The sequence below is a fragment of the Dama dama genome, chromosome 7 (assembly GCF_033118175.1).
Source record: "Dama dama isolate Ldn47 chromosome 7, ASM3311817v1, whole genome shotgun sequence".
NCBI lineage: Eukaryota > Metazoa > Chordata > Mammalia > Artiodactyla > Cervidae > Dama > Dama dama.
The window spans coordinates 50070583-50098343 of NC_083687.1; the positions used below are offsets into that span (position 1 = coordinate 50070583).

The 27761-nt window shown below is 48.2% G+C and overlaps 1 protein-coding gene across 1 annotated transcript in view; it reads right to left on the minus strand.

Annotated features, from left to right (window-relative positions):
- The window catches only part of LY86 (lymphocyte antigen 86), a 42725-nt gene that overhangs the window by 9407 nt on the left and 5557 nt on the right, over nt 1-27761 (minus strand). The window contains exons 2-3 of the mRNA XM_061147683.1: nt 5012-5098; nt 3669-3797 (exon numbers count right to left, since the gene is read on the minus strand). Coding sequence (XP_061003666.1) covers nt 3669-3797; nt 5012-5098 — 216 coding nt within the window. The remainder of the gene's footprint in view (nt 1-3668; nt 3798-5011; nt 5099-27761) is intronic.

Genomic DNA, 27761 nt, shown 5'->3' on the forward strand with positions numbered 1-27761 from the left:
AACTGAGATGACCTTCAGAAACCCAGGGCAGCCATAGGGAAGGACGACGTGACCGGAAGTAATGGAACAGACATCACAGAGAGCGGTCCTCCTCAGGCTGGGGGGCTCAGGTGTTTGTGCACACCAGAGCTCTTAGGATGTTTGTTAAAATGCAAATACCAGCAACCCACGGGGCCCAAGTTTTGGGGTGGGACAGGAGAGCTGCCAGTCCGCCTTCTCAAATAGCTTCCTAAATGATGATTACACAGAATTGTGAGTACTGGCTTCCCTGATGGCTCAGACGGTAAAGCATCTGCCTGCAATGCTGAAGACCCGGGTTCAATCCCTGGGTGGGGAAGATCCCCTGGAGAAGGAAATGGCAACCCACTCCAGTGTTCTTGCCTGGAGAATCCCATGGACAGAGGAGCCTTGTTGGCTACAGTCCACGGGGTTGCAAATAGTCAGACACGACTGAGCGACTTCACTTCACTTCAATTAGATTTAATGAAACTCCACAGCAGGCTGAGAATTTGTAACGTTTCCCGTATTACCTTAGAGAATTAAAAACACTGTGGTCCTTCGTTGCTGTTCCGTTGCTAAGTCATGTTCGACTCTCTGCCACCCCATGGACTGCAGCACGCCTGGCTTCCCTGCCCTTCACTGTCTCTCAGAGTTTACTCAAGTTCATGTTCAATGAGTCAGTGGTGCCATCCAACCATCCCATCCTCTGCCGTCCCCTTTTCCTCCCGCCTTCAGTCTTTCCCACCATCGGGGTCTTTCCCAAGGAGTAGGTTCTTTGCATCAGGTGACCAAAGTATTAGAGCTTCAGCATCAGTCCTTCCAAAGAATATTCAGGACTGATTTCCTTTAGGATGGACTGGTTTGATCTCCTTGCAATTCCAGGGGCTCTCAAGAGTCTTCTCCAGCACCACAATCTGAAAGCATCAGTTCTTTGATGCTCAGATTCTTTATGGTCTAATTCTCACATTCATACGTAACTACTGGGAAAACCATAGCTTTGACTATCCAGACCTAGGTCCTATGTCACTATTAATCTCAATATTCTGGGCTCAACAAAAAGAACTGATGGATTTCAAAGGACAAGTTCAACGTATTCTTGGCTCATTTACAAGAGGCTTAATTTTGAGGATGGAGGGAAGCTCCCAGGGCTACAGGATTCCTTAACAGGCAATGTGTCTTTCTCTTCCTTCTTTCCTTCCCTTCTTTCTTTCTTTTCTTTCTTCTTTCCTTCCTTTCCTTCTCTTAGTTTAAAAAAAAAGTCTAAGGTGATCATTGTTTCTATTTTTTTTTTTTTTTGTAGTTCAAGGGTGGGTGTTTTCTGCCAATGCAGTAATAAACCACTGTTTTTCTTGATTCTTTATGAACTTGCAGCAGCGGCAGCTGCCCAGCCGCTGCAAGCAGGAAACCCACAGCTGCCTGAAGTATGCAGACAAAGAATAAAACATGAAGAGAAGAAAGGCTGATGGCTGAGTTGCTGCTGCTTCCAAATTCCAGTTTCGTGAGAACTGCAGGCGGGGGTCTCTCCCCAGAGGTGGAAGCGGGCTGCCGGGGCTCTGCTCTCTCAGCCAGCAGAGGATATACAACCTGGACCTGAGTCAGGTTCCCGCTACCTCCAAGGGAAAAAGGTCTTAAACGTCTAAGCCCCCGAGGCTCTGCCGCCTCTCCAGGCCTTGTTAAAATGCAGACTTCCACTCTGAGATTGATGACTTCAGGGGCTCAGAGCCCTTGCTCAAGAAATCCCTCATCACCTGCGGGCAGTTGCTGCCATTTATCACTTACTGAGTCCTGTGTGCCAGACTCTGTCCTGAGGACTTTGTATAATTGTCCAATTTATCCTTACTAAGAATCCCATGAGGTCTGTGTAGAGATGTGGAAACTGAGGCTCAGATACACTGAGTAATTCTGCCTGAAGTCACACAGCCATAAGGGGCAGCGAAGGTCTGGTTCTGTGTAAGCCTGGCTTCCAGCCCTGTGTTGGAAGAGACTGAACACAAAAGCCCAGGGACCTGCAGGACCAAAAGCCTGAAAAAGCGGAGCAACTTGGAGACACAGGGAGTCTTGCTGTTGTGTAGTTGCTCAGTCGTGTCTGACCCTTTGCGACCCCACGGACTGTAGCCGCCAGGCTCCTCTGTCCATGAGATTTCCCAGGCAAGAAGACTGGAAAATCTCCTCCAGGGGATCTTCCCGACCTAGAGATCGCATCTGCATCTCCCGGGTCTCCTGCATTGGCAGGTGGATTCTTTACGGCTGAGCCACCCGGGAAGCCCAAAGATAAGTAGGTCTTGCTGAGATTGGAACTCAGATTGCTGGATTCAAAGTCCAGAGCGCTAACCATTACACCACAGGGCCACTACAGGAGGTCTACAATGGCCCAGAAATCACGGGTGTGCAGACAGGTAGGGGACGCTGCCCCAGAGAAGACGCGTTTTAAAATTGAGGCCTCAGACACAGCCACTGGCTCCCCTTCTTTTAGAGCAGAAATCAGTGGCTCGGTTCCTGGGACTGCATCTGTTACTAACACGCACCGTGAATGCAGGACAGTTAAAAGTGAGGCCCCAGGTGGGGCTGCGGGTGTGTTGACAGAGGCTGTCTGGTCCTCGGCACAGATTTCCGGTGGGATTCTTGAAGGTGGCCTTTGCCTGGAAGGCGTTTTGTCTTGTTTTCTACTACAGCTGTGTGAGGTATAAGGCATTTTGCAGAAAGTGTTTGGGGCATTTTTTCCAAATCTAGGTACTTTCCAAATTTCCTTTGTCTCTTAGACCCACAGAAAGCAGCACTTGAGACGGTGAGGCAGCGGAGCTCTGGCTGACGAGATGTGAATTGCTGACTCGACAGAGCTGTCGGGACTCACTTTAAACAGCTAGAGACAGTGAGGCTGAGAGGCCTTTGCAATCAGTAATCTCGGGGCAGGGCCAGGCTCACGTGCTCAGCGTGAACCCGGACAGACAGGAAATGCCCACGTTTGTGAACAGGAGGGCGGGGAGGCGCCCAGCCCGAGCGCCCACTCAGCTTCCCGCTTTGTCTTCCTTGCAGGTGTGAGACCAGTGACCTTTGCCGCGGAAGCCCTACAATTCCAGCTGCTGTTAGGAATGACAGCTGCCTGCTGGGCGATGTCACGTCAGACCTGAAAAATAGCTCTCAGGGGATCTTCTCTGTTATGTATTGAAATTCATCTAATTATGATGTACTCCCCGCTTTGGACAAACACTGAACACAGGTAAGATCGGACTGACACAAAAGATGAACCAGGTAGCAATTATTTCTTTGACTAAAGGACTCATCAGCTTGCAAAAGGCGTCAGGGTCATGTTTATCTTAACTCCAAGCTTGCAATGCCTTTAAAATTAAGTCCATATCTAATGTTTTCATGTAGCTTACCGCACTGGTCATTTTTCACAAGGCGCCACTGCTAACACTTAACAACAATTTTCTCTTTGCAAACACTTGATAAACACATTTCATTTGATGTCCACACTCACCCTGTAAGGCATGTCCTGTGGGATGGGCTGTGTGGTCATTTTTATACAACATGTATATATACATGAGGTTAACCTTATCCGCAGGGGAGGGGGCACCCTAGACGCCGGTCTGAATATCATGACCTTGGCCGCTAGCTCCTGTCCACCTCTCTCTGGGCCCCAGCCGGCCATCAGCCGGCCAAACACCTACCTCCTTTCCTTCTTCCACAGAAAGAAAACTTGGGTAGATCCACTTCACAGACGGGGTAGGAGAAGTTCAGGATGGACAATCCTTTACTGAAGAGCGCGACGTCCAGAAACAGCTGCTCGATGTCCTCCCCTGGGGGCATAGGGGAGGTCAGCTTTCCTGTTAGTGTGGGTTTCGCTGAGCGTCAGAGTGTGCGGAAGTCATAAAAGCCTGAGCTGAAGGACCTTTCATCGCCAGAAATCTGCGCTGTATGGCGAACAGCTTTCTGTTTTGGTAAAACAGCGTTTGGGCAACGCGACTGGGACAAGTCTGTGGATGAAAGTCAGCCCTTTCATGGACTTCACCTGCCTGGAGCAGCTAGCTGACCTGCGCCCCTACCCTGATGCCGTGGACCCTGGGGACCTGCCTCCTACGGATTCTCAGCTATGTGGTCCCAGGTGCCTCCCTCGAGAGCGGCGGGCTGCGGTCCAGCCTGCAACCCCCACCGCTGATGCCCATTATCACCCAGGAAGCTTCTGGCTGCCCTGCACGGCTGGCTCCCGACTCTCTGCCTTTTTCTCCTTTCCTCCCTGTTTAGATTCCACTCACTCCCTTCCTTCTAGTCCTGTTTCTCCCTACAGCATTCCTGGAGCTGTTGGTATGGAGCCCAGACACTGTGCAAGGTCTGGAAATACCGAGATGCCTGAGAGGTCTTGGCATCCGGGAATGTTCCCTCCATTTCTCTGGAAAGAGTCCACGTGCTCAATTTATTAAATCCTTCTGCTCTGGTTTTGAGGAAACTGTGAGAAAGGAGAGAGTCTAGCAGCTATAGCAACATTATGACCAACTGGGACAACCTGGCCACGTAAAAATAAAAATAAACAACCTGAAAGCCTTCTGGCTCGTTGACTCAGTGGACAGAGAAGATGTCCTATGTCTTTGCCTGAGTCCAGGTTTAAGAGCTTAGATGAGCTATTTGTGGAATGAAATAATGCAAAGATAAACCATGCTGCTGGTACCAGACTTGTTTGTGGCTGAGACAACTAAGCAAAAAAGCCTTCTCTTGAGCAAACATTGATACTTAGGCTCAGAATATTTTCTCTTTTTTTTTGCTGGATATACTGATTCCAGGTGCTTAGAGCATCCAAATGAGTGTCTAGGGTCTCTTCTCACAAAAGAACAGCTTTAAATGAGAGTTCTGCTCTATCTGGATATTACCCAGAGAGAGAAATGGAAATGGAAATAGTTAATTCCAGAGAGTGATGGGATGCAGCGACTCAGCCACTACAGTAAATACGAATAACTGGGTGTCTGGGCCACGAAGAGGTTGTGTCATGTTTTATATTATGACAATAATGTTTACTTACTCAGAACCATTCCAAATCTAATGTTGAGATTTGGTTTTAATTGTCTGGAACACTGGTCGACAGAAAAGCCAAAATCTTGCAATGGGTCTGCCAAGAAGAAAAGGACGGGGTAGATGTGAGGACACCACATGGTCTGCAAGCTCACGCTCAAGACTCACACCCATTCTGTGCCTTTTTTCCACGTGAGTCACTGAAATGGGTTTGGCAGCACACTGCCCAGCACTCTCCTTGCCGAAGTCCATGATGCTTTCATCCGCCCCTCCCCGTCTCTGCAAACGCGACGCCAAGTTCACTCTGACAGCAGGTCTCAGGCTGAGAAACGAGCACAACGTCCTGGTGGGTTGGTTTCATCTTTTCTTTTTTTTTTCCTAACTTTTTGGCTGCGCCACACAGCACATGAGATCTTAGTTCCCCAACCAGGGCTCAAACTCGCTGCCCCTGTGGTGGAAGCACAGAATCTTAACCACTGGACCACTAGGAAAGCCCTGGGTGGGTTCTGTCTTTACTTGTTAAAACTCCGATTATTGTTTGCTTTTAATTCCTCAACTTTTGTCCTTAAAATTGATTGCCTCAAATATTTCACAAAGTATTTTGTACTATATTTCAAGCAAGGGAAAGTAGGTGCAACTTTTCAAAGTTAAGACCTGCCTTTATCACTCCGTCCTACCCCATCCCATTCAACACAGCAATTGTTTCCAAATAGCCCACTATCTGAAAGATATTGTGTCAAATAGAAAAGCTACAAAACCAATATTTTTTACGTATAATTTCTGCTTATTCCGAACATCCCAGTGGCTCATCTATGCCTTAGAGAGAGTCAAGAAATGCTCTGCTGGCCCCAAGTTCCATTTCCCACATCAGAGTCCACGCTCCATTCCCCAAGATCTTGGCGGCAACGTCAGCGCTACCCAGCAAGTTTTCCAGCAAGTTCCAGGCGCTTTCTCCTGAGTCTCCTGGTCTTACCGGTTCAGGCCGTTGTCTACAAACTAAAGTCGCTCATTCCCACTTGTTTTGTGTGAAGGTTTCTCTGTGATGTGCTAAGTCGCTTCAGTCATGTCTGACTCTATGTGACCCACGGACCGTAGCCCACCCGGCTCTTCTGCCCATAGGATTCTCCAGGCGAGAATCCTGGAGCGGGTTGTCACGCCCTCCTCCAGATTTCCCCCACATATTTTTCTGCTTCTCTGAGCTCTTCAAACAGCTGTGTCTGAAGTCTGTTTACGGCCTACGAGCATGTGTGATTTTGTGCCTTGACATTTGACTTGCCTCACAATAATTAACCTAAACGCAGACCTCCTGAAAGGCAAGAGCCAGAGTTCTGTTTCATTCGTGTTGTTTCGTTTTTAATTTCCTTTTTCCTTATGTTTCCTTCTGGGTCCCAGAGAAGACAGCTGATTTTAAGTAAGGGTCTGCGTTATATGAGTTGCAAGCCATGCACTTCATGGGGTTTCCACTTAATTCTCCAGGCTCCCCTGCACCTAATGCATAGCCTTGAGGTCAAACATGAAGTAAGCACTCCATAAATGCGCATAATGCATGGATGAATGGGTTATGTATTAAGCTATTTTCTCTCAGCTTCAAATTAGCCTTCAGGGCTCTGCTGTGTGAAGCTGGGGGCTCTTTGCATTCACATTTCTACTTTGCCACCTGCCAGAGATGCGCCAGAAAGAGACGGGCTGAGCGGGAGAAGGACTTCTCCTTCTTACACTCCTGCTGATGCTGGAGTGTGTCCCCTGCTGAAGGCCTGTCGCCGGCAGTGGCGGCTGGTTCCAGTGTCCAGCTCTCTTTTGTACCTTCCTGGAATCAGCTGAGGCTCAGCTCTGCCAGCCCCAAAGCTTCTGTGGTGACGGTAACTCACCCCTTCTCCGGCTGCCTGCACCTCAGCCCTTCAAGGGCTCTGCTATCAAACTTGCACATTCTAACAACCTTCACCTCTGTCCTCTGCTCACGCCCTTAGGCAGCAGCTGCTTCCTCACTGTTTTTTGGTTTTTGTTTTTTTTTTTGCTTTTCTGGTTCTCTAACAACTGCTTGTGAGAGTTGGACTGTAAAGAAAGCTGAGCACCGAAGAATTGATCCTTTTGAACTGTGGTGTTGGAGAAGACTCTTCAGAGTCCCTTGGACTGCAAGGAGACCAAGCCAGTCCATCCTAAAGGAGATCAGTCCTGAGTGTTCATTGGAAGGACTGATGCTGAAGCTGAAGGTGGCCAATCCTTTGGCCACCTGATGCGAAGAGCTGACTCATTTGAGAAGACCCTGATGCTGGGAAAGATTGAGGGCAGGAGGAGAAGGGGACAACAGAGGATGAGATGGCTGGATGGCATCACCGACTCAATGGACATGAGTTTGGGTAAACTCTGGGAGTTGGTGATGGACAGGGAGGCCTGGCGTGCTGCAGTCCATGGGGTCGCAAAGAGTCGGACATGACTGAGAGACTGAACTGAACTGAACAACTGCTTAACCAACACCCTGTATTAAATTTTCTGTTGAAATAACTGACGGGGTTTCTGAATTTCTGACTGGACCTGGACTGATGGAATGAATGACAATCTTGAGAGACAGGCCTGGTCATCCCCCGTTCACAGATGGGAAAATAAAGACTCAGAGAGGCGGTGTTGAGTTAACCAGGTTTAAGACCTAGAAAATGGCAGAGTCAGGATTCAAACTCAGACTTAAAAACCAACAAAGAAAAAGTTGCCGCCCAGTATTGCACAGAGGCAGGCACAAAGCAGAGCCGTGAAGGTGGGTGTTAATGATCTGATTAGTGAGATCACCTGCGGTATTCTCTGTGCAGGCCTGTGGCATCTGGCAGTTCTATTTCATGACTGGTTTCAATTTCAGCTTAGCTATGAGCTCACATTTGTTGGTGGGAGCATTCCAGACAGTTTAATCATCCACACTGCTGACCTGGAAGATGCATAATTGTCTGTGGTATCTCCCGTGGAAATGATCACTGTGCTATTCAGCCCTGCGAATCTAATCTAAGTGCACTTTTGTTTGATGAAACTCCTATGATCTGGTCACTAATTTCCTGGGGGGATAAGCCATTTTCTCTGATGCCCATTTCATTTGTTCATCAGCATCTCTGTGCCCTCCTGGCATTTATTTCAGCTTGGAATATGGGAGCAGGACTTAAGGAGACAATTTTTCCCGCTACATATTTGACCCTCAGTGTTAAAAAAGAGGCCAACCAACAGAGGCTTAGGAAAGTGCATCCTCAAGATTGTGAACAAATATAAGTTGCTATTTGAGGAAAGATAAAAGGGGATAAGCATGTGTCAATTAGCTAATTATCAGGCACAGAGCCACACTGTGTTGATCAATATTTTAAAGGCATAGCTGGAGAGAATAAAGTGAGGCCAGAAGAAGGAAATAAAACATCTCCCTGGTACTAGAAAAATATTATTGTGAAGAAAATCATCTTAATAAGGAACAAAGTCACAAAGAAAGCAGCAGGTTGCTTCTCTCTGAGGATGTGACTATAAAACAGAAAGATAGACTGCTTAAAAAGTGATTAGGGCTTTGGTGATATTTCCTAGCAGTTATTTCAATTTTATATTTGAGAGTGAGTTTTTATTTATTTATTTATTTATTTTTTTGAGGATGAATCTTTATACTTTAGAGTGAACATGCAGTTTGCAGTTGTTTCAGGGAAAATAACATCTGTTCCTTGTCCCCTAAGCCCACCCTCACACACTTACGGCCTTTCCCCTATTGACTGATATTTTCACTCGGGCACTTAGCATGCTCTATAAAAAATATTTTTTATTTTCTTGTGAACCTCTGCCACTCCTCTACTAGATGCTTCAAGGCGAGCTGCGCAGCCTCAGAGCCCGGCATCGCGTGCTGAGACTATACTACGTGGGACTCCTCTGCTGGTCCAGCGGCTAAGGCTTCTTGCTTCCATTGCTGGGTGCACGGGTTCAATTCCTAGTCAGGGAACTAAGATCCCACACGCCACTTGGCATGGCCAAAAGACAAAATAAATTAAATAAAAAACAAAGACATTCTTAAGAAAAAGATTATACTAGGTTCCAAGTAGTAGTTTGTCAAATGAATAATAGGGATTATATACAGTAAACTCATCAAGAACTTGAAAGCCAGATTCCTCAACTTTGTCATTATGGACATTTTGGGTCAGAAATCCTTTTGGGGAAAAACCTTCTTTTTTTTTTTTTTTCCTGTGCACTGTAGGATATTAGCTACACCTCTAACCTAATAGACCCCAGTAGCATCCCAGCCCCAAGTTCAACAAAATAGGTTACGGATTTTACTAAATACTCTCTTGGGAATGAACTTGCCTAGTGAAGAACCACTGCTTTGAAGAGCTGCTTTCTCAGCTGCCAGACAAACGTCTACAGAATCAGCTACCAAAATAAAGAAAGTGGGCTGCGTTTTTAAAGCAGGTCTCCTTCTATGGTGTGGGAGTTGATTGGAGACCAGGATGGGGGTTTTTCCTTGGACACTTGCCCCGGGTGATTTTGACCACATAGAAACCGGATTATCTGAATTTGGATCTTCTGAAAGAATAAACCTGGGGAGTTAGCGAGAGTGGTATTCCTGGGCGTCAAGGGCAGAGATAAATATTTCTTCCCGATGCTTCACCATACAGCAGGGAATGAACGGAGGAAAGAGGAGAAGCTTTGGGGTGAGATGTTTGATCTCTTCATTGAAGTTTCTTTTTCCTGAGCTTCTGAGCTCTACCTCTATCCTGTCTGCTGAGTCCTCCTGTACGGCGCCCGCCCGAGAGAGGGCGGCAGTTACAGTGGGTGAGCTGCCTTGCTGCCCCCACGCCCCGGGGACAGGTGTGCCTGGAAGGCAGCCTCCTTCAAACAGCGGACACGAAATCCCCAGGGAGAAGGGTGAGGGAGCAGCTGGGGAAGCAGACAGGAGCATCTGCCTTCTCGCTAAGGGCGCTCACACGCCTCCTGGAGCTGGTTCGTACTCCTTCGTGGAGTAGAAGAGACTTAGATGGACAGGAGCGGCTTAGCGTGTGCAGGGTCTTTACACATCTCGGCCCCAGAGCCATCCTGGGGCCTTAAGATCTGTTAGTGGCCTGTGCTCTCCCGGGAGGGGCTGGACTCAGGCGGTCATCTGGGAGAGGATGCGCTGGCCTGGGGCGTTTCTGACCAGTATTGGGCTCTCAGCTGGAATCAGGGCAAGAAAACAAACTCCAATGGCACAGCCTCGGGAAGTGTAATTCCTCTCTGAGGTCAGTGGGGCCTGATGGGGCCAGACGGGTGCATGGGGCTGGGCCCCCCGTTGGTACGTCTCAGGCACACGTGTGCCCCCAAGTCCTCGAGTCCACAGCAGTCACTCTGCTCCCTACAGCTTCTGTGCTGCTGGTTGGGTGGTCTGAGGGACACAGGAGGGGACTAGCCTCATGATGCTGGTCCCATTTTCCAAGTTTCATAGCTCTGCCTGTTGTTGTTCAGCCACTAAGTCGTGTCCGGCTCTGTGACCCAGTTGCCTGCAGCACTCCAGGCTTCCCTGTCCTTCAGCATCTCCCAAAGTTTGCTCAAACTCATGTCCATCGAGTTGGTGATGCCACCCAACCGTCTAAACCTCTGTTGCCCTCTTCTCCTTTTGCCTTCAATCTTTCCCAGCATCAGGATCTTTTCAAATGAGTCGGCTCTTCGCATCAGGTGGCCAAAGTATTGGAGCTTCAGCTTCAGCATCAGTCCTTCCAGTGAATATTCAGGGCTGATTTCCTTTAGGACTGACTGATTTGATCATAGTGGACACGCCCACAAATCATATATCTCAGCTGGTTGGATAAATAAACTGAAAAGAGGCAAGGTTGAGCAGTTGGATGAAAGCAGGAGGGAAGCTGAACTTTCACGGCGGCTCTGGTGGGTGCCAGCAGTCACTTGGGAAGCTTGAGTTTTGAAGCCAGTGACTGCACTTGGAAGACTCTTTGGAAAGGTGTTAGCTCATATTAACTTTATCATCTTCATAACAGAGGTATTTGCGTTGGCACTTAGGATGGAGTTTCTCAGTGTGGATGAAAATCTAGTCTCAGGCCAAATATTAGCAGATGTACCTCTGCGGTCTTTCAGAATTCTTCTGCAAATAAAACAAAATAAACAGATCTTGCTTTTGACTTCTTCCTTTAGGTTGGGTGGTTACTGGTTTTACAAGCTGGTGCTCTGTTACCATATAGGCCCAGTTGTGCATGGATCTGAAAGTTTGCCTTCTTATATGGCTGTGTTTTGATGGGGTGTTTTTCTTGTGTGATTCCTATGATAACATTCAAGGGTCATTGTGGATCCTTGAAAAAAAAAAAATGATGACAACGGGAAGGCTTCTGTGAGATGCCATGGCTGGAAATCCGTTACCATGGCAACACAAAATTAATTTCCTCTTTTCTGTCCTTGACGTGCTGTGGCGTGTCCCTTTCCCCCTTGCCCCATCCTCTTTTCCTGCCTTTGAAGAGAAAGAAATGACTTACGAGGTGGTAAATGCATTCTAGCTAGTTGTTCTGTTATTTCCCGGTCTCTCCTTTTTCCCCACCTGTCAAATCTTATTACTGCAGAATAGTATGGCAAAGCTCCCCGATGGGCCATTGTATTTCAAATAATAGCAGTTCTGCCCCCATTCCAGTCTCCTCGGTCAGCATTTCATTGGGAATTGACTCACACAGCCAAAGGAGGGTATGTAATCTAGATTTTTGTTTCTTCAGCATGGTTATGTAGGAAAGTGAAAGTGTGAAAGTGTTAGTCACTCAGTTATGACCCCGTGGTCTGTATAGCCTGCCAGGCTCCTCTGTCCATATAATCCTCTAGGCAAGAATACTAGAGTGGGTAGCCATGCCCTTCTCCAGGGGATGGTCTTGATCCAGGGATGGAACCCGGGTCTTCCACTTTGCAGGAAGGTTCGTAACCACCTGAGGCACCAGGGAAGCCTTGGCTATATAGACTGGGTGTTCAAAAATGCTTAGCATGGTTCCTAACGTCAAAGAGAACAAAACGCAATGAACACCCTCACAGCGGAACGGCTACTGCTTGTAACACAGAGGGCAGGAATGCGCACATCCCACAGCCTGCCTGTAAGCTGGGCGAATGTGTTTTTGAGTGTGAAGGTTTCGGCTGCCAAATTCAACATTCTGTATCCTTTATCTTGTTTGCTTCTAACTGCAAAAGAAACAGGATTCATTGGAACTCATCACTGACAGATACAGGGTGTGAATCTGCACCATCTTCTGGCCTCCGAGTTCCACTCCCCAGGGGTAACCAGAGTCTGGCTTTCACGAGCTTAGGAGGAGGTGGTTTTTTATATTAGAAACATTTGAGACCAAAAAAGAGATAAAAAGCAATGAAGATGAGCTTTCATCAAAAACACCTTGCAAAATGTCTCAAGGGAAATAACGACCCATCTGAAGCTCTCACGATTGACCTTTTGCATCCCAAGAGTAGCTGGACGACAAACACTAAATGCAGTTTTACTGTGTGTTGCCATGGGGGTATCACACACCCCATGCTCAGTCAGTCAGTCATGTCCGACGCTTTGCAGCCCAGCGGTCTAGGGTCCGCCAGGCTCCTCTGTCCATGGCATTTCCCAGGCAAGAATACTGGAGTGGGTTGCCATTTCCTGCTCCAGGCGATCGTCCCAATTTAGGGACCGACATGCATCTCTTGTGTCTCCTGCATTGGCGGGTGGATTCCTTGCCACTAGTGCCACCTGGGAAGCCCTGGGGGCATCATGGTGCCACATAAACCTTAGCGTGAGAGTGCAAACAAACTTGAATTGTCTTACCACTGACAGTGCATACTAGTGGCTAAAGAATGGGAAATGCAACTCAACTTCTCATTCATTTTACCGAGGACCTGATACATGGCCTTGGGGATACACGGACGAACCAGAAAAGGCTTCCGCTTTCATCTGGAGTATAACACTTCCATCACCTAATTAAGATATTACACAGCCAAAACATAAACTCAATGAAAGATACACGTGTACTCTAAATCTCTTATTTTATAGCCAACATAGAGTCACACAGTCTTTCGTGTGCAAGCCATGTCTGCCATACACTCACCCCACGTTACCTGGCCTGATCCCTTGGCAGGTTAAAGTCAATCTTAGTGGTGGGGTTGCTATTCATAGCTTCAACTTCCACCACTACAGGCAAGACACAGACACGAAGAACCTTCCTGGTGCTGCGCCTTCACAATCACTCCTGACCCCACGTCCCCTTTCCCACCCCAGCAACCATAAATGACTGCCTCAGCAACATAATTCTGTCATCTTGAGAAAGTTACATATGTAGAACCATACAGTATGTAAGTGTTCTTCTTAACTTGTCATATATATATATTAAGATATAAAAATATGTACATATTCATTTTTGACTATAGTGGACTTACAATATTGTATTGTATTAGTTTTCTGCATACAGCACAGTGATTCAATGTTTTTAGACATTACAAAATGATCAGCATGTATGCAATCTTTTAAGATTGGATTTTTTCTTTCTCCAAGTGGCCCTGGAGACCCATTCAGGCAGCTGTGTATCTCAGGAGCTTTTTTCCGAAGTGTGCATATCTCACAGCCTAGCTACACACCTGTCCTTCACATGGAAGGACATCAGTCCAGTTTGGGGCCATCACAAACAAAGCTCTCATGATCTTTCACACACAGGTTTTTGTGTGAACATAGTCTTCATTTCTCTGGGATACATACCCAGGACTGAGGTTCCTAGGTTCTATGGTAAGCGTATGTCCGGTTTTTACAAAAAACAGCCTGTTTCCCAGAGTGACTGTGCATTTTACATTCCCTCCCAGTATGGTAGGCAGGTTCTCTTGGGAGAAGCTTGTTCCCTGGGAGAAATCAGGAGAGGGGCTTATTGTCACTATGGGATCAACAACTTCTATGCCCACTCAACCTTCCAGGTTCAGGCAAAATGCCCTCCATGACATGAGATGAATGTCCCCAGGAAGAGCAAATCCTGGAAGCCATGAGTTGGGCGTGCAGCAGCGGATCATTGCTATCAATGGGTGTCGGGGGAGGGTGGCTTGAGTGGCCAGCCGCGATGGGGGTTTCCTTTCTCAGCCTCCCCTGCTTCCTTCCCATCGTGGTCTTCAAGACCCCCAAGGTGGCTTTGGCCACACTCTGTCACACGGAATCCAGCAGAATTCTTTTTTTTTTTTTTTAATTCTACAACTTCACACAAAGCTTACATATAAAGTTCCCCTTGTTCACTGCTCATTGCTTGAGTTAAAACTGGGTCTTGCTGGGGTTTAACATTTCATGAAAATAATGAATGACTCTCAATTTAAACTTCTTCCCAGATTCACCAGGTTTACTGAACAAACCACTGTGCCTCTGAACACAGCAGTTTACAGGATGCTACTCTCCTCTAAGGATCTGTTGAGCCTCCAGCAAACCACCTGTTCCTACTGCTCTCCCCTCACTCCTGTCTGCCCACCTTTCAGTAATCTCTCCTTTCCCTGTATATGCCAAGGACCTCAGAGCTGCTGCAGTTTCCTTCTAATCCGAGATGGTCAGAAATAGTCAGCTTCCTCACTTCTCTTGGGTCTTGCCTTCAGATTTCAGACAATGCTTAAATAGTAATTGACTGTATACAGGACTTCAGTCTCCCCTCTCTTACTGGGCAAAGACAGTATGGTACACATTCCCGTATGCCCTGCAGAGACGGCTCCATGGTCTGCCTCCGTAAGGAAGCACCAACCACCTGAGTGAGGGAGTGAGTGTGGGAGGGGGCTGCTAGACTTTCACTGGAGGTGCCTGAGCCAGTGTTTTCTGAATACAAAAAGTTGACTGGGGTTACCAAACAGTACCGTCTGGAAGAGAACATTTTACTACCCACTGCTTTTTTTGAAAAGTTACACACATCTGCAAAGTAAAGCATAAAGCAGGTGTTCAAACATTTGCTGAATGCAGGAGAGTGTAAAGATAGTCTCAAAATTAGAGGGCCAATAAGAGCTCCTCTCAAGCTTCTGACTGAAATGAACAAGCTTACATAATAAAAATTTAGGTTCAAAAGTGTGGGGCTTTTTGTTCCCCCCCCCCCTCAAAAACAAAGGTCTTGTGCCCTCTGCCCCTTCAATGAGTTTCATTTGTTGGAAGTAAACCTGCCCTGTATTCTGACCCTGTGTGTGTTCAGCAAGGGCCAGAAAAATGCGGCCCTCCTCTCCTATCATCCAACATCTCCACCCAAGAATCAGGCCAGACACAATCCTAACCGTGACAAACATAAAGCATTCCAAACAGACGAAATTAAATTACTCTTTTTAAAACCGTGTCTGAGTCCGTATCTGATTTCCATCAACAGGCATTTACCAACACAACCGTTTATCAATATAAAGCACCCTGTTTTATAAAACTCTAGGTTTTAGACACAATGTTAAACACTAAAATGTTGAGAAAATATGTTCATTCAGACCATATTCTGTTGTTACAACATTAAAAACAGAAAGAAGAAAACCATCTTCAGATCCCCAGGAGGGCCTGCTTACAGATCCAATCAGCCGCCTTCCTCGACGGCCCCTTGCGTCTTCCCACAGGAACACCGGACTTTGAAGAACCCTGTGTGTATCAAACATGGAAACGCACCAACGAGACTCCTCATCACGCGGGCTGTCTACCTCAAATTGAGTACCCCTCCTAAGCTGGTAACCTCCCCACCCTGTGAAGAAACCACACACACACAAGCACCACCCACACACGACAATCGAGAAACTGTACAATACGGCGGCTAGCAAAGCAGGCCGGTCCTCCTGCGGCCCGCATCCTGCGGCCCGCATCCTGCGGCCCGCGTGGGGTCTCCCCTCTCCGGCTTAAGGTCTCTCAGCCTCCGTATCCACCGCGAGCACCGCGGCCCGCCCCGGCCCGCAGGCCCCGCGACCACGCGGCAGGAGCCCGGTGCGGGGACTCGGTTACCAAACAAGCCCCAGCGCCGCGGCGCGTCCAGCGGGGAGCCGGGGAGATGCACACCCACCCACGCCCCCACTCCCGGAGGGCACGCCCGGCTCCGGCCGGGGAAGTTGTGAAATCCGCACATATGCCCCGGCCCGCACCCACCCGCGGGCCGGCGGAGGCTGAGTCATTCCCGGGAGTAACTTTATCCCGACGCTGCCCGCGGGGAGCCTCGCGCTCCGGGGTCCGGACATAGCCGCGTCTGCGACCCTCGCCCCGGCCTGCTCGCCGTCTGACACCTCGAGGCCCGGCCCGGCGGCGACGGCGAGGGTGCGTCCCGGGCCCCGGCGCTCCCGACGCCGGCTGGGAGCACCGGGAGGTCGGGGGCACCCGAGAGTCCGGGCCGTACAGGCCCCGCGCAGCCGTCCGCCTCCGCTTCCCGCCCGGGGACCCGCGCCTGAGGGGCCCGACGCCGCGCTCACCGGGCAGCGCCTCCCCCTCCGCCGGCAGCAGCAGCAGGGCCCGCGGCCCCCGGCACCGTCTTCCGCCGCCGGCGGCTACCAACCGCCCATCCGCGCCGCCCACCGACACAACCGCCGGCGCCGCCGAGGCAGCCACCTCCGGGCACGGGGACGGGCAGGCCCCTCGGCTCTGCGTCAGGGGCCGGGGAAGGGCGAGCCGCGGCCGGTCAGAGCCGAGGGGCCGGGCGACGGAACCCGAGGCAGCGCCGGGCTCGGTAGGGCCGCGGGCACGGCCGCCACGGGTCTCCAGCAGAATTCTTAAGACTCATTTCCCCTGTGCTTCTAGTATGAGATCAATTTATTAAACATTTCTTCTCCCTCGAGTGCTGCTCTCCCCACACTTGGTAAGAAATCGTCCACTGCTGCCTCCAAGCCCCCATCGGAGCCACACGACGAAACATCAATTTACACTTCTCCTAGGAAGCAAGACTACTGACGGAGCTGATGGTCCATCTCAGTCTGTCGGGCTGTCATAACAAAATACCACTGACTGAGTGGCTGAAATGACAAACGCTTATTTCTCAAGGTTCTGGGGGCTGGGAGTCCAAGGTCAGGATGCTGGCTGATTCGGGGCCTGGTGGGAGCCCTCTTCCAGGCTTGCAGGCTTCTCTATGTGTCCCCACCCAGCAGAGACAGAGAGAGCATCCACTCTGGTCTCTTCCTCTTGGAAGGACACTAATCCCATCATGGGTCCCCACCCTCCTGACCTCATCTAACCCGAATTACCTCCAAATGCCATCACCTTATGGGCTTCCTCAGGAGCACAGTGGTAAAGAACCCACCTGCCAATGCAGAAGACATGGTGGGGAAGATCCTCTGGAGGAGGAAATGGCAACCCACTCCAGCATTATTGCCTGGGAAAATCCCGTGGTCAGAGGAGCCTGGCAGGCTACAGTCCATGGGGTTGCAGAGGGTCAGACATGACTGAGAACACACACACACACACACCCAATCACATCGGGGTTTAGAGCCTCAGCATATGAATTCTGAGGAGACACATTCAGTACATAACACAGGTAAAGACCCTCCTCTTCATGGTTAGCATTCAGACAAGGGGACAGAGAGTGACTCTGTTTCTGAGTCCGACCACACTGATTTAGAATGAGTGTGAGTGCCCCACGAAGGCCTTGGAACAAGGAGGGATGTGTTCCAGGGGGCCCACAGAGTCATTCTTTATCTGAGAATTAGAGGCACAGTGTCTCCAGGACACGCTCCTAGAGAGACCATGGAGCTTTCCTGAGAAGGTGTCTGTTGTTCCGTTGATCATTCACGTCCTACTCTCTGTGACCCCATGGACTACAGCAGGCCAGGCTTCCCTGTCCTTCACTATCTCCCTGAGTTTGCTCAGATTCATGCCCACTGAGTCAGTGATGCCATCTAACCATCTCATCCTCTGTCACCCCCTTCTCCTCCTGCCTTCAATTTTCCCCAGCATCAGGGTCTTTTCTAAGGAGTCAGTTTTTCCCATCAGGTGGCCAAAGTATTGGAGTTTCAACTTCAGCATCAGTTCTTCCAATGAATATTCAGGGTTGATTTCCCTTAGGATTGGTTGGTTTGACCTCCTTGCTGCCCAAGAGACTCTCAGGAATCTTCTCCTGACAAGCTGGAGAGGTTCCCTAATGTGAGTTTCTACCAGGATGTCTTGTACTGATCAGGGAAGCAAAATTCCTCATTCCCAGAACTAGCTCACCAGTTTTTCCCCCTGCATTGCTCACATTATGCAATGAAGCCAGACGGAGTCTGCTGGACATTCCAACCCTGCAAAAGAGCTCTCCCTGATGGGAAAGAGGGAGAAGTTTCTCGTCTGCGTGGCGTGGACCACCCAGGAGTAGGATCTCGTGGCATGAATGACACAGGTCTGCAAGCACTCACTGCCAGATGCCAGAGGAGAGAAGAACCAGCTGCCTCTGCCAGCAAAATAAATTCCCAATTGAGAAGAGCAATCATTTCTCTGCTTCCTGAATCAACACAATCCTATTATATTTTCCTCCTGTTTAGAGATTAAAAATACTTTTGCTAAAACTATGAAAAGAATTCTGTTGGAAGATGGCAAGCTGAAATGAAAAATAAGATGGGAAAGCTGACTTCAGGTTGATAAACGAGAGCCGTGTGCCTGCTGAATAACCACAGCCTCCTCACGCCCGCCGACCTGCACACGAGCTCAGGGCAGCCTGTGAGCCGATCAGAGCAAAGTTTCAAGCAGGCCTGACTCAACACCTTACCCGTCTCCTTCACGCCATCGCTGGAACCATTTGGATATTGTTCAGCCTTTTCTTGCCATCTGCTCGTGTGTTTTCAGAACATAGCATTTAAAAACCGTTACTGTATGGAAACATTACCAGACAAAACTGGTGAAACTAGAGAAATGCTGCCACATACCTTTGCCCAGGCTTAAGCCTCAGAGAAATGGAAAGAAAAGTCCTGGGCTGGGAAGCTTTTTTCTGAGATCAGGAGACGTAAATAATAGAGGCTCACAACAGTTTGTAATTGTGAAAAATTGGAAGCAACCCAAATATCTATTAGAAGGAGAATGTATATAATTGTAGTCTATGCACAAATGATATGTTCTACAGCTGTGAAAGTGAATTCACCAAAGCTACACATACTAGCTATCTCTTGGAATAATGCAATACATTGATTTCAAAATACACTGTTGCACTGGGAAGACCCAGAGGAATCGGGTGGAGAGGGAAGTGGGAGGGGGGATCGGGATTGGGAATACATGTAAATCCATGGCTGATTCATATCAATGTATGACAAAACCCACTGGGAAAAAAATAATAATAATAATAAAAATTAAAAAAAAAAATACACTGTTAATTCAACTGTCACTAATTCCATACATTTTAGGTTAGATGTTTCTATGTTGTCGTATTGCATGCCTACAAAACTAATTTGCATCCCCTTTCCAGATGTTGTATTTGCTATGCTAGTAGACGGCCTTCAGCACCACGTTGAATATAAGTTGTGAGGGTGGGCACTCTCATTTGCCCGATTTCTTGGTTTTAAAGAGAATGCTTCCAACGTTTCACCATTCAATGTGATGCTCACTGTAGAACAGTATTTTAGGTACATTTCTTTAAAGAGCAGGGAGCTGATTTTCAAAATCCAAGCTGGCAGCTCCTCAAAAAATTAAAAATAGAACTACCATATGATTTAGCAATTCTACTTCTGGGAGTACATCCAAAGGAAACACAAACGCTAACTTGGAAAAGAGATCTGTACCACCATGTTCATAGCAGCATCACTTACAATAGTCCAGACGTGGAAACGTCTTAAATGTCCACTGGTGGATGAGGGATAAACAAGTGTGATTATATACACACACACACACACACACACACACATATATATATATATATATAAAATGTTACTCAGCCATTAAAAACTGTGAGATAATAATGTTTGTGGTTTTAAGCTGCTAAATTTTAGGGTGATTTATTATGCAACAATAGGAAACAAATGCATTCCTATTTCAGATTAGATATCTTTATCATCCTTACATTCATTGCATATTTAAATTTATCAATTCTTTTGTCCCAGTCCATCTTGCAATTCAGAACTTATTTCTGGGATCATTTTACTTCTTTCTGAAGTGTCCCTTAGAAAGTTTCATTACTGAGAGTCTTTTAGTGGCAAACTCTAGATTTTGTTTGTCCAAAAAAGTCTTTAATTCCCTCGTCTTGGCATGGTAGTTACCTAAATATATAAGTCAAGGTTGATTGCTCTTTTCTCTTCTGAGTATACTGATGTTGCTATATTAAAATCTGCTATCATTCTAAATAAAATTTCTTGCTATGTGATTTTTCTTGCTCCTTACACCAGTTATCTTTTTCCTTCGTTAACATGTGGTTTTATTCCAGTGGGTCTAGTTGTGGTATTCCCACATGGAAGTTGTGTGCAGTGAATTTGGTGGTTGAGGTCTTTCATTCATTCTAGAAAATTCCAGTATTTTTTTTCAGAAATTGCCTTTTTCCTATTTTTCTATTTTGTTTTGTAGCTGAAGCCTGTATCTCTTTATTTCTCTGTGATACAGTTTGAATAACATATCCAGCCCTTTTATCCAGTTCGTTAGTTCTAAGTTAGTGACACATGGATCCTTGTTGCGACAGGCAGGATTCTCTTTTTTTTTTTTAGTTGCGGCAGGAGACTCACAATTGTGGCATTCAGGATCTAGTTCCCTGACCAGGGACTGAATCTGCATTGGGAGCACAGAATCTTAGCCCCTGGATCACCAGGGAACTCCCCCTCTCTAAGCTATTTTAAAATCTGTGTTCTAAACTAGCCATGAGACTTTTTATTTCAACAACTAAATATTTTAAGGGCTTCAAACAGAAGAATCAAACAGATTCTTTTTCAAATCTTTCAGATTTTTTTTTTTTTTGGACATTCTATTTTTTCCTTTCTCGTGTTTCAGATTCTTTTTCACTTCTTTAAACAAATTACATGTTCTCTATTTTATATTCTGTATCTTACATTTTCCAAATCTAATATACTTAGAGGTAGAATTCTGCATTTTGTTTTTCTGCTGACTTTCCCTTATGGTGGTTTATTTCCTTGTGGCTTTAAATTTTGGGTTGTAAGCTGAATCTTCAGAAATCGTGTGAAAGCTGAATTGAGAGTATGTGTTCCTCTGGGGAAAACTGACATTTTCTTCTGCCAACATGTCTCAGGTATTCCCAGGTAAGGCCCACTTGAATGTAATTTCTAGGCTTGGGAGTTCCTGGATCATGAAGGGACTATACACTTGAGCCTCAAAACTGTGTTGATATCAGGTCTGGAGCTCCTGGTTCTCAGGGAAGAGTTATTTCCTCCAGAGGCCACGCAGTCAGATGAGTTTCTTTGTTTCTCATCCACTGTTTATTGGGGCTATCGCTCTTGGCAGGTCCTGGCTTCACGATGGGCTCAATTCCCATTTTGCACAGCACGGGCCATGGTTGCCAGACGCCTGTACATCTGCTGAAGCCCCGCTCTGGCTCGTGGAGGCCGACGCAGGGCCTGAGTGCAGACACATCCTCAGAGCCCTCTTTCTACTCTGCTTTTGTGTTTTCTTTCCGTTTTGGCTCCCAGAGAGCTCCCATTCTTTCAGGCAAGCTCAGCTATGTGTATAAAAAGATTTGTGTCACATTTTACCCACAGAGTTTATAGCAAGACAGTTTTCCATCATGTGGAGACCGCAGCGTGCCCATTCCAAGATGCGCTGGTCACTTTTTATGGGCTGTCTTGGTCTCTTTCACCTGTGTCCTATTTATGGAGGCTTCTGTGGATAGGAGAGACTTCAATGCGCAAGGACACTGCAGCAGGGCGTTTATTCTCTCCAAAGTCCTCCTGACAATTCCTACGGCTCTGCCTGAGGGCTTTCTCTGGCTGTGGGGGTGAGCTTGTTCTGTACACAGTCAAGCCGGATGAGCTGGGGAAACAACGTACCCAGGAACCACCATGACACACAGAAGTCGTCAGACCAGCACTCCAGTTTCTCCTCCCTGCAGATCTGACCACCCCAAGGCAGGTCTCCCGGGTCTCCCAGGAGCCCAGAAGGACTGGGCTTCAGCTGCCCACAGTGGTGACCCAGATCGGCCTCCTTGTCTTCCCTGACTCACTTCTTCACTCTCTTCCGGTTCTTCCCAGAATCGTTTCTCGAATACATTTGCACTTGATTCCTTGTGTCACTGGTCATTTCTCAGGAAACCCTATAACTTAAACCTACTCCTCTAAGTTGTAACGACTATTGATGACACACATGGTGCTAAATGTTGTGGACTCAAAGATAAAAGCAAAGAAATGGTTTTATCTTCAGAGTCGTTCATATTCAGACCTCCTGCTTTCTTGCCGTTTTTTTTTTTTTTTAAATAGAAATATACATTTTAGTGACGACTGTAGGTAGCAAGAAACAGTTCAACAGATTTGGGTCAAAATCTAGCTAGCAAGGTCGGGTGTCGGGATGCTGACAGAAATAGCATGACCTGACATGCTTGAACACTTGATTCTTGGGCTAGCAAGAACACTCCAAATTGAGGAAGTCGATTCCTTACCTTGGGGGTTTTTCACTAGTGGTAAAGGATCTGCCTGCCAATGCAGGAGATGCAAGAAACACGGGTTTAATCCCTGGGTTGGGAAGATCCCCTAGAGGAGGAAATGACAACCCACTTCCATATTCTTGCCTGGGAAATCCCACAGACAGATGAGCCTGGCGGGCTACAGTCTATAGGCTCACGAAAGAGTCAGACATGCCTGAGCATACACACATATAGCTAACTTACATATTTATAATACTGGGGGATTCAGGTGGAGGTCTTACTTTGATACAGAGCATAGTGATGGTAAAACTGAACAGTAAGATTTTTTTTTTTCCCCCCAGATATTCTACATCCAGGAAGGGAAGCCCTTCAGGACTAGGTGTCAAAAAAAGAAAAAATAAACAGGCGTGACCAGACCAACATCTCCTCTCTCCACAGCAGAGGCTGTAAGTTGCTACGGCCTGATTTACTCCTAGCTTTCAGAAGTGTTTCGTTGCCCTTCACAGCGTTAAAGAACTCTTAGGCTGGTTGCCATGTTCATAAGTCAGGAGGCTGAGCTTCTAGATTAGGAGCTTTTCTTTCAAAAAAGTAGAAGGTTGGATGTCTTAGGTCTCCAATCAAATGGAGCGGAACAGCAGTTTCCTCCTTGAGATGAGCTCAGCTCTAGTCCTTGTAACTTTTACTGTATGTTACAACTGACCCCCTTCCTTCACAACTTGCCTTTTCCATGAAGGCATCTGAGCATCTGACTTGGGCTCTGGAGCGGGTGAGAGGTAGGGAGATGATGCGTCTGGCAGGCAGGGAACAGGGGTCTCCGCTTTCTGGCTTCTCCTGTCAGTGCCTTCCTGAAGGTCTGCTCCCCCAGGAAGGCGGCGTCCCTGAGACCCTGGGAGCCGGCAGCATTTGCATAGGTGCCTCCTGCTCCTCGTTTTGGCGACTGGCTCTAAAACCTCAGACACGACTGGACACGATACTTGCTGTTCAACTGCTGCTTCAAATAAACCAAGAGCCATTGGCAATGCTCTGTTCTCCTTGGGGACTTTTTTCTGAAATGTGCATGTTCACTGACAGAAGTTCATTTAGTTAAAACCGAAGCTAAGTGTGAGGCAGAAATGCTGTGCACCCCGGAAGAGGATCTTCCCGCCCACTCCCCATCCGGCTTGGATTTCAGCAGCGCCGTGCTGGTCAGGCTGGAATTTGGATGCCAGAGAACCAGGGCTCCAGTGCTGGGCTTCCAGAATAGCACCATCCAGGATCTAGACCCGAGCCTGCAGATCCCCGGGGAGGTGGGGGGACTTGGGCGTTTTCCTTGATGGCGGAAGCTGGCTGCTCTCAGCAAACTTTCGTACACATGGAGAAGGGACCGGAGGAAGCTGGCTGCCGGCATCCAGCGGTGGGGCTTCGGGGGTCTGAGCCACCTGTCCTGTCTCCATCAGGTGCCCTCCGTGATGGTCATCTGTTCCCTAAGCACTGCTAGAGCCCTCGACGGGCTCATCCACAGAAGGCGGCAGCTTTCCTCCGAAACAACTTTGCCTTCACTGTTGTGTGAAACCCTGTCACGTCTATGTATAGTTGGCAGTGACAGAAGCTTTATGGAACTAAATGGTCCTCTCAGTATTGTAAATGAGCCCCCTTAGGTCTTGTAGACACAGAGGCTCTTGTTTTGCCCAGGCCTGGCAGGAAGGGATGTGGGCACACCGCTTTCAGAGGAGGCCCGCCTAGAATGAGGATCCTTTGCACGTTGGGGGTGTGAGGAGGAAGGAGAGGGTCTGGTCGCAGTGTAGGTGGCACCCTTGATCTGAGATCGGGTGCGTTCACACCATGGCGTTCACACAGGAGGCAGGAGGCAGGGCTGCCCCGGGGGTCCAGGGACAGCACTGCGGCCACGCAGCTCTGTGGCTTGTGGTCGGGACACGCTGCTTCGCTGGCTCCGAGTTTCCTCTTCTGGATGAGGAGGCGTTTGGAATGAAGCCCTGGGGTTCTGTCTGGCCAGAACAGTTCCCAGTTCTGAAGAGGTCCGCTGTCTGCCCCGTGCCTGCGGGAGGTGTGGGGGTGGGGGTGAAAGGATGCTGACCCCTCCCCACATGCCTGCAGAGCACCAGGCTTGTGGAGAAATAGGTCGTCATGGGACAGACCCTGGCTGCTGGGCTCCTTTCAAGGCCGAGTAACATGCAGGACCACAATAGATGGCCACAAGGCCCCCATCAGGGACGGATGCCTCAGTCCCACAGAGCGTGAGGCCGACCCCTGCAGCTGCTCTAGGAACCCCGCCCAGGCTACAGCATGCCTCCTTCCACTCGGCCTCCAGCTGCACAGCCTCTGCAGACCGCGGGCGGGGAGACCAAGTCCTCTAGCTGGCCTTGGGGCTGGAAGCAGAATGCGGGCCAATGCGGGGGTGGGGGGCTGTAATGCCCTCTCTGACCGGGAGGGGGCGGGTGGGAGGGGGCCATCAGGACTTGCTCCCTTCTGCGGACTGGGGTGATACCAGGAAGTTTCTGGGACCAGGAAGAAAGGCAGTGCCCGCCGTGTGGGGCTCCTGAAGATGTCCTCTCTGGGGATTCTGTCTTTCAGAGTCACTTCGCCGGCCTGTCTGGGTGAGGCAGCCTGAGCTAGATGAGAAGGAAGTTGCGTCACATCACAAACACTGGATGAGCATGAAGCCTTGTTCTTAGTTCTTTGGGGATCCAGAATGTTTCCACCAGTTTGGATAGGCTAGAGAGAACCAGAGATTTGTTTCTATCTTTGTAAGGAGGTAGGAGTGAAGACAAAGCATCATGAATAAACCAGGAAAAAAATATATATGTGTATATATATATATATATAATATATATATATAATATGTGTATAAATATATATATGAACACAAGGGCTTGGAAAAAATTAGAACAGAAGGATTGATCAGCTCAAATGGTCTTATATAAAAACTGGATTGAAAGCTGGACGAGAGTCAAACCAGAACCAGCAAACACACAGAATACACAAGTGAAAAGATAACCCAGTGTTGTTCTAAGAGAATAAGTTTGCTAAATATGGTAAAGGTGAGCCTCAGCTGTGCAGAAGATAAAATCCATCGTGGCTTCTAAATGATCCCCTCATTGTATCTCTGACATTAGAGTGGTGGGTGTATGTTTCTAGCAATGCTGACAGGCCAGGTTAATGCATAATGATGCTAGGATGGCTTCACAATGACCCAGAGAAACATGCATCAGTGGCTGAAAAAGCAGCAGGACACAGGGAACCCTGAGACAGGACGGGGCTGAAAAGGTCTTCAGGATGTAATAGGTCAAGTTCAAGTTCAGAGACGTCAACTTGCTGGCCAGCCACCAGGCCCAGGATCAACTGATTGGTAATTCAAAACCTATGTCCTGGCTGGTCTGAATTATAGGCTTTATGTTTGGTCTAGAACATACCCTAGGAAAATATTGGCCTAGGTATTGCTATAATTGGGCTTCCCTCGTGGCTCAGATGGTAAAGAATCTACCTGCAATGCGGGAGACCTGGGTTCGATCCCTGGGTCGGGAAGATTCCCTGGAGAAGGGATTGGCTACCCACTCCAATATTCATGCCTGGGGAATTCCATGGATGGGGAGCCTGGCGGGCTTACAGTCCATGGGGTCACAAAGAGTTGGACATAACTGAGTGACTAACACTTTCACACTTTCATTGCTCTAACTCCAAAAAAAGTAAGAATACAAGGAAGAATAAATATCAGTGTAGAGACGATTAAGTAAAATCCACAGTAGAGATGGTTGGGTGGCATCACGGACTCAAGAGGCATGAGTCTGAGGAAGCTCCGGGAGATGGTGAAGGACAGGAAGCCCGGTGTGCTGCAGTCCATGGGGCTGCAAAGAGTCGGACACGACTGAGCGACTAAAAAACAACCATATCTTGACACCAGTTTAAGAAAAGGGTCCTAGGAAGTGAACAGTCACTGTGATACCCTGTGCTTGCTTTGCCGGATTTTAAAGATTTTAAAGCATGTAAGGAAATCTGTTATATTTGTTTACCTGCTTAAGACAATTCTACTAGCAAGTTTGTGACCCATGGATGTATGCCTGTGATAAAACCAATTTTTTAAATTTATAAAGTTTTGATTTATTAATTATGCAAGTAGAGTTTAATTGTTTAAAGGGATATTTTTCATAGAACTTGATGGCAGTTTAGTCACTACAAATGTGTCGGACTCTTGTGACCTCAAGCACTGTGGCCCGCCAGGCTCCTCCATCCATGGAATTCTCCAAGCAAGAATACTGGAGTGTGTTGCCATTTCCTTCTTCAGGGGATCTTCCTGACTCAGGGATTGAACCCTCATCTTCTTCATTACAGGTGGAGTCTTTATTGACTGAGCCACCAGGGAAACCCCTTAATAAAATATGAAGCACAAAATTGAACGCTAAACACACAGAAACACCCCCGAATATGAAAGACCCAGGCTACAGGAAAGGATGCTAAGGGTGAACAGTTGAAGGGAGCCCTGATAGTTCTCTGGGTTTCTACTGGGGGCTGATGCAGCTCCCACCCGGCCAGAGGAGAGACGCCAGGCCTCACTCAAGGGAGCCCGCTGACCTCACTGTGGCTCCTGGCAGCCGGGTGAACCCCCCACTGGGAGCTTGGAAGCTTGGAAGCAGTGCCCTCTGGGCCCTGGATCTTTTTCTTCCTCCTCCGGGCCATTGGCTGGTTACCTCTCCCTTCTGTCCTGGAGGCGGAGAGGCTCTGTGGGGGATGCTGGCGCAGAATCTCAAGAAGGCACGGAGGCACCGCTCAGCCCTGTTGGGTTCCCCGCAAGGAGGCAGGTCCCTCACAAGGAGGCGGGTCCCTCACAATGCCGGCTTGCCCTCTGCCTGCTGCTCGGGGATGCCCCCCGGGTTGCACCCAGATCCCAGGCAGACGGGTGAGTACCATAGCGCTTGGTCCCTGGAGGACTGGAGAGTGCTCCCTGGAGGACCACAGAGGGCTCCCGAGATGCTCACTCGGCTATTCTACATCCTAGAGGGAAGTCCTGGAGCATCACAAGGCTTCCCAGAGAAGGAACCAACACTCAGCCAGATGGCACACAGTTCCTGGGCGGGTGGCCCTTTTCCTTCAGTTAACCTCCTCTCCCGAACCATTGTTTGGGGTTGAGGTTTGGAGGGGAGAACTCGCCCCCCACCTGTATACAAGTCTCTTACTTTTTCTGACCCCCCCATCTGCCTGCTTGATGTCAAGGCATGTTAACGGACAATACTAGGATCTACACTCACGGCTGTTGCCAGAAAATACAACTTAGATCTCTGCTCTCCAACTCTTACCAAAAACCCCATTACAGCAGTAACAGCAGCAATGGCCACAATAGCATTTATG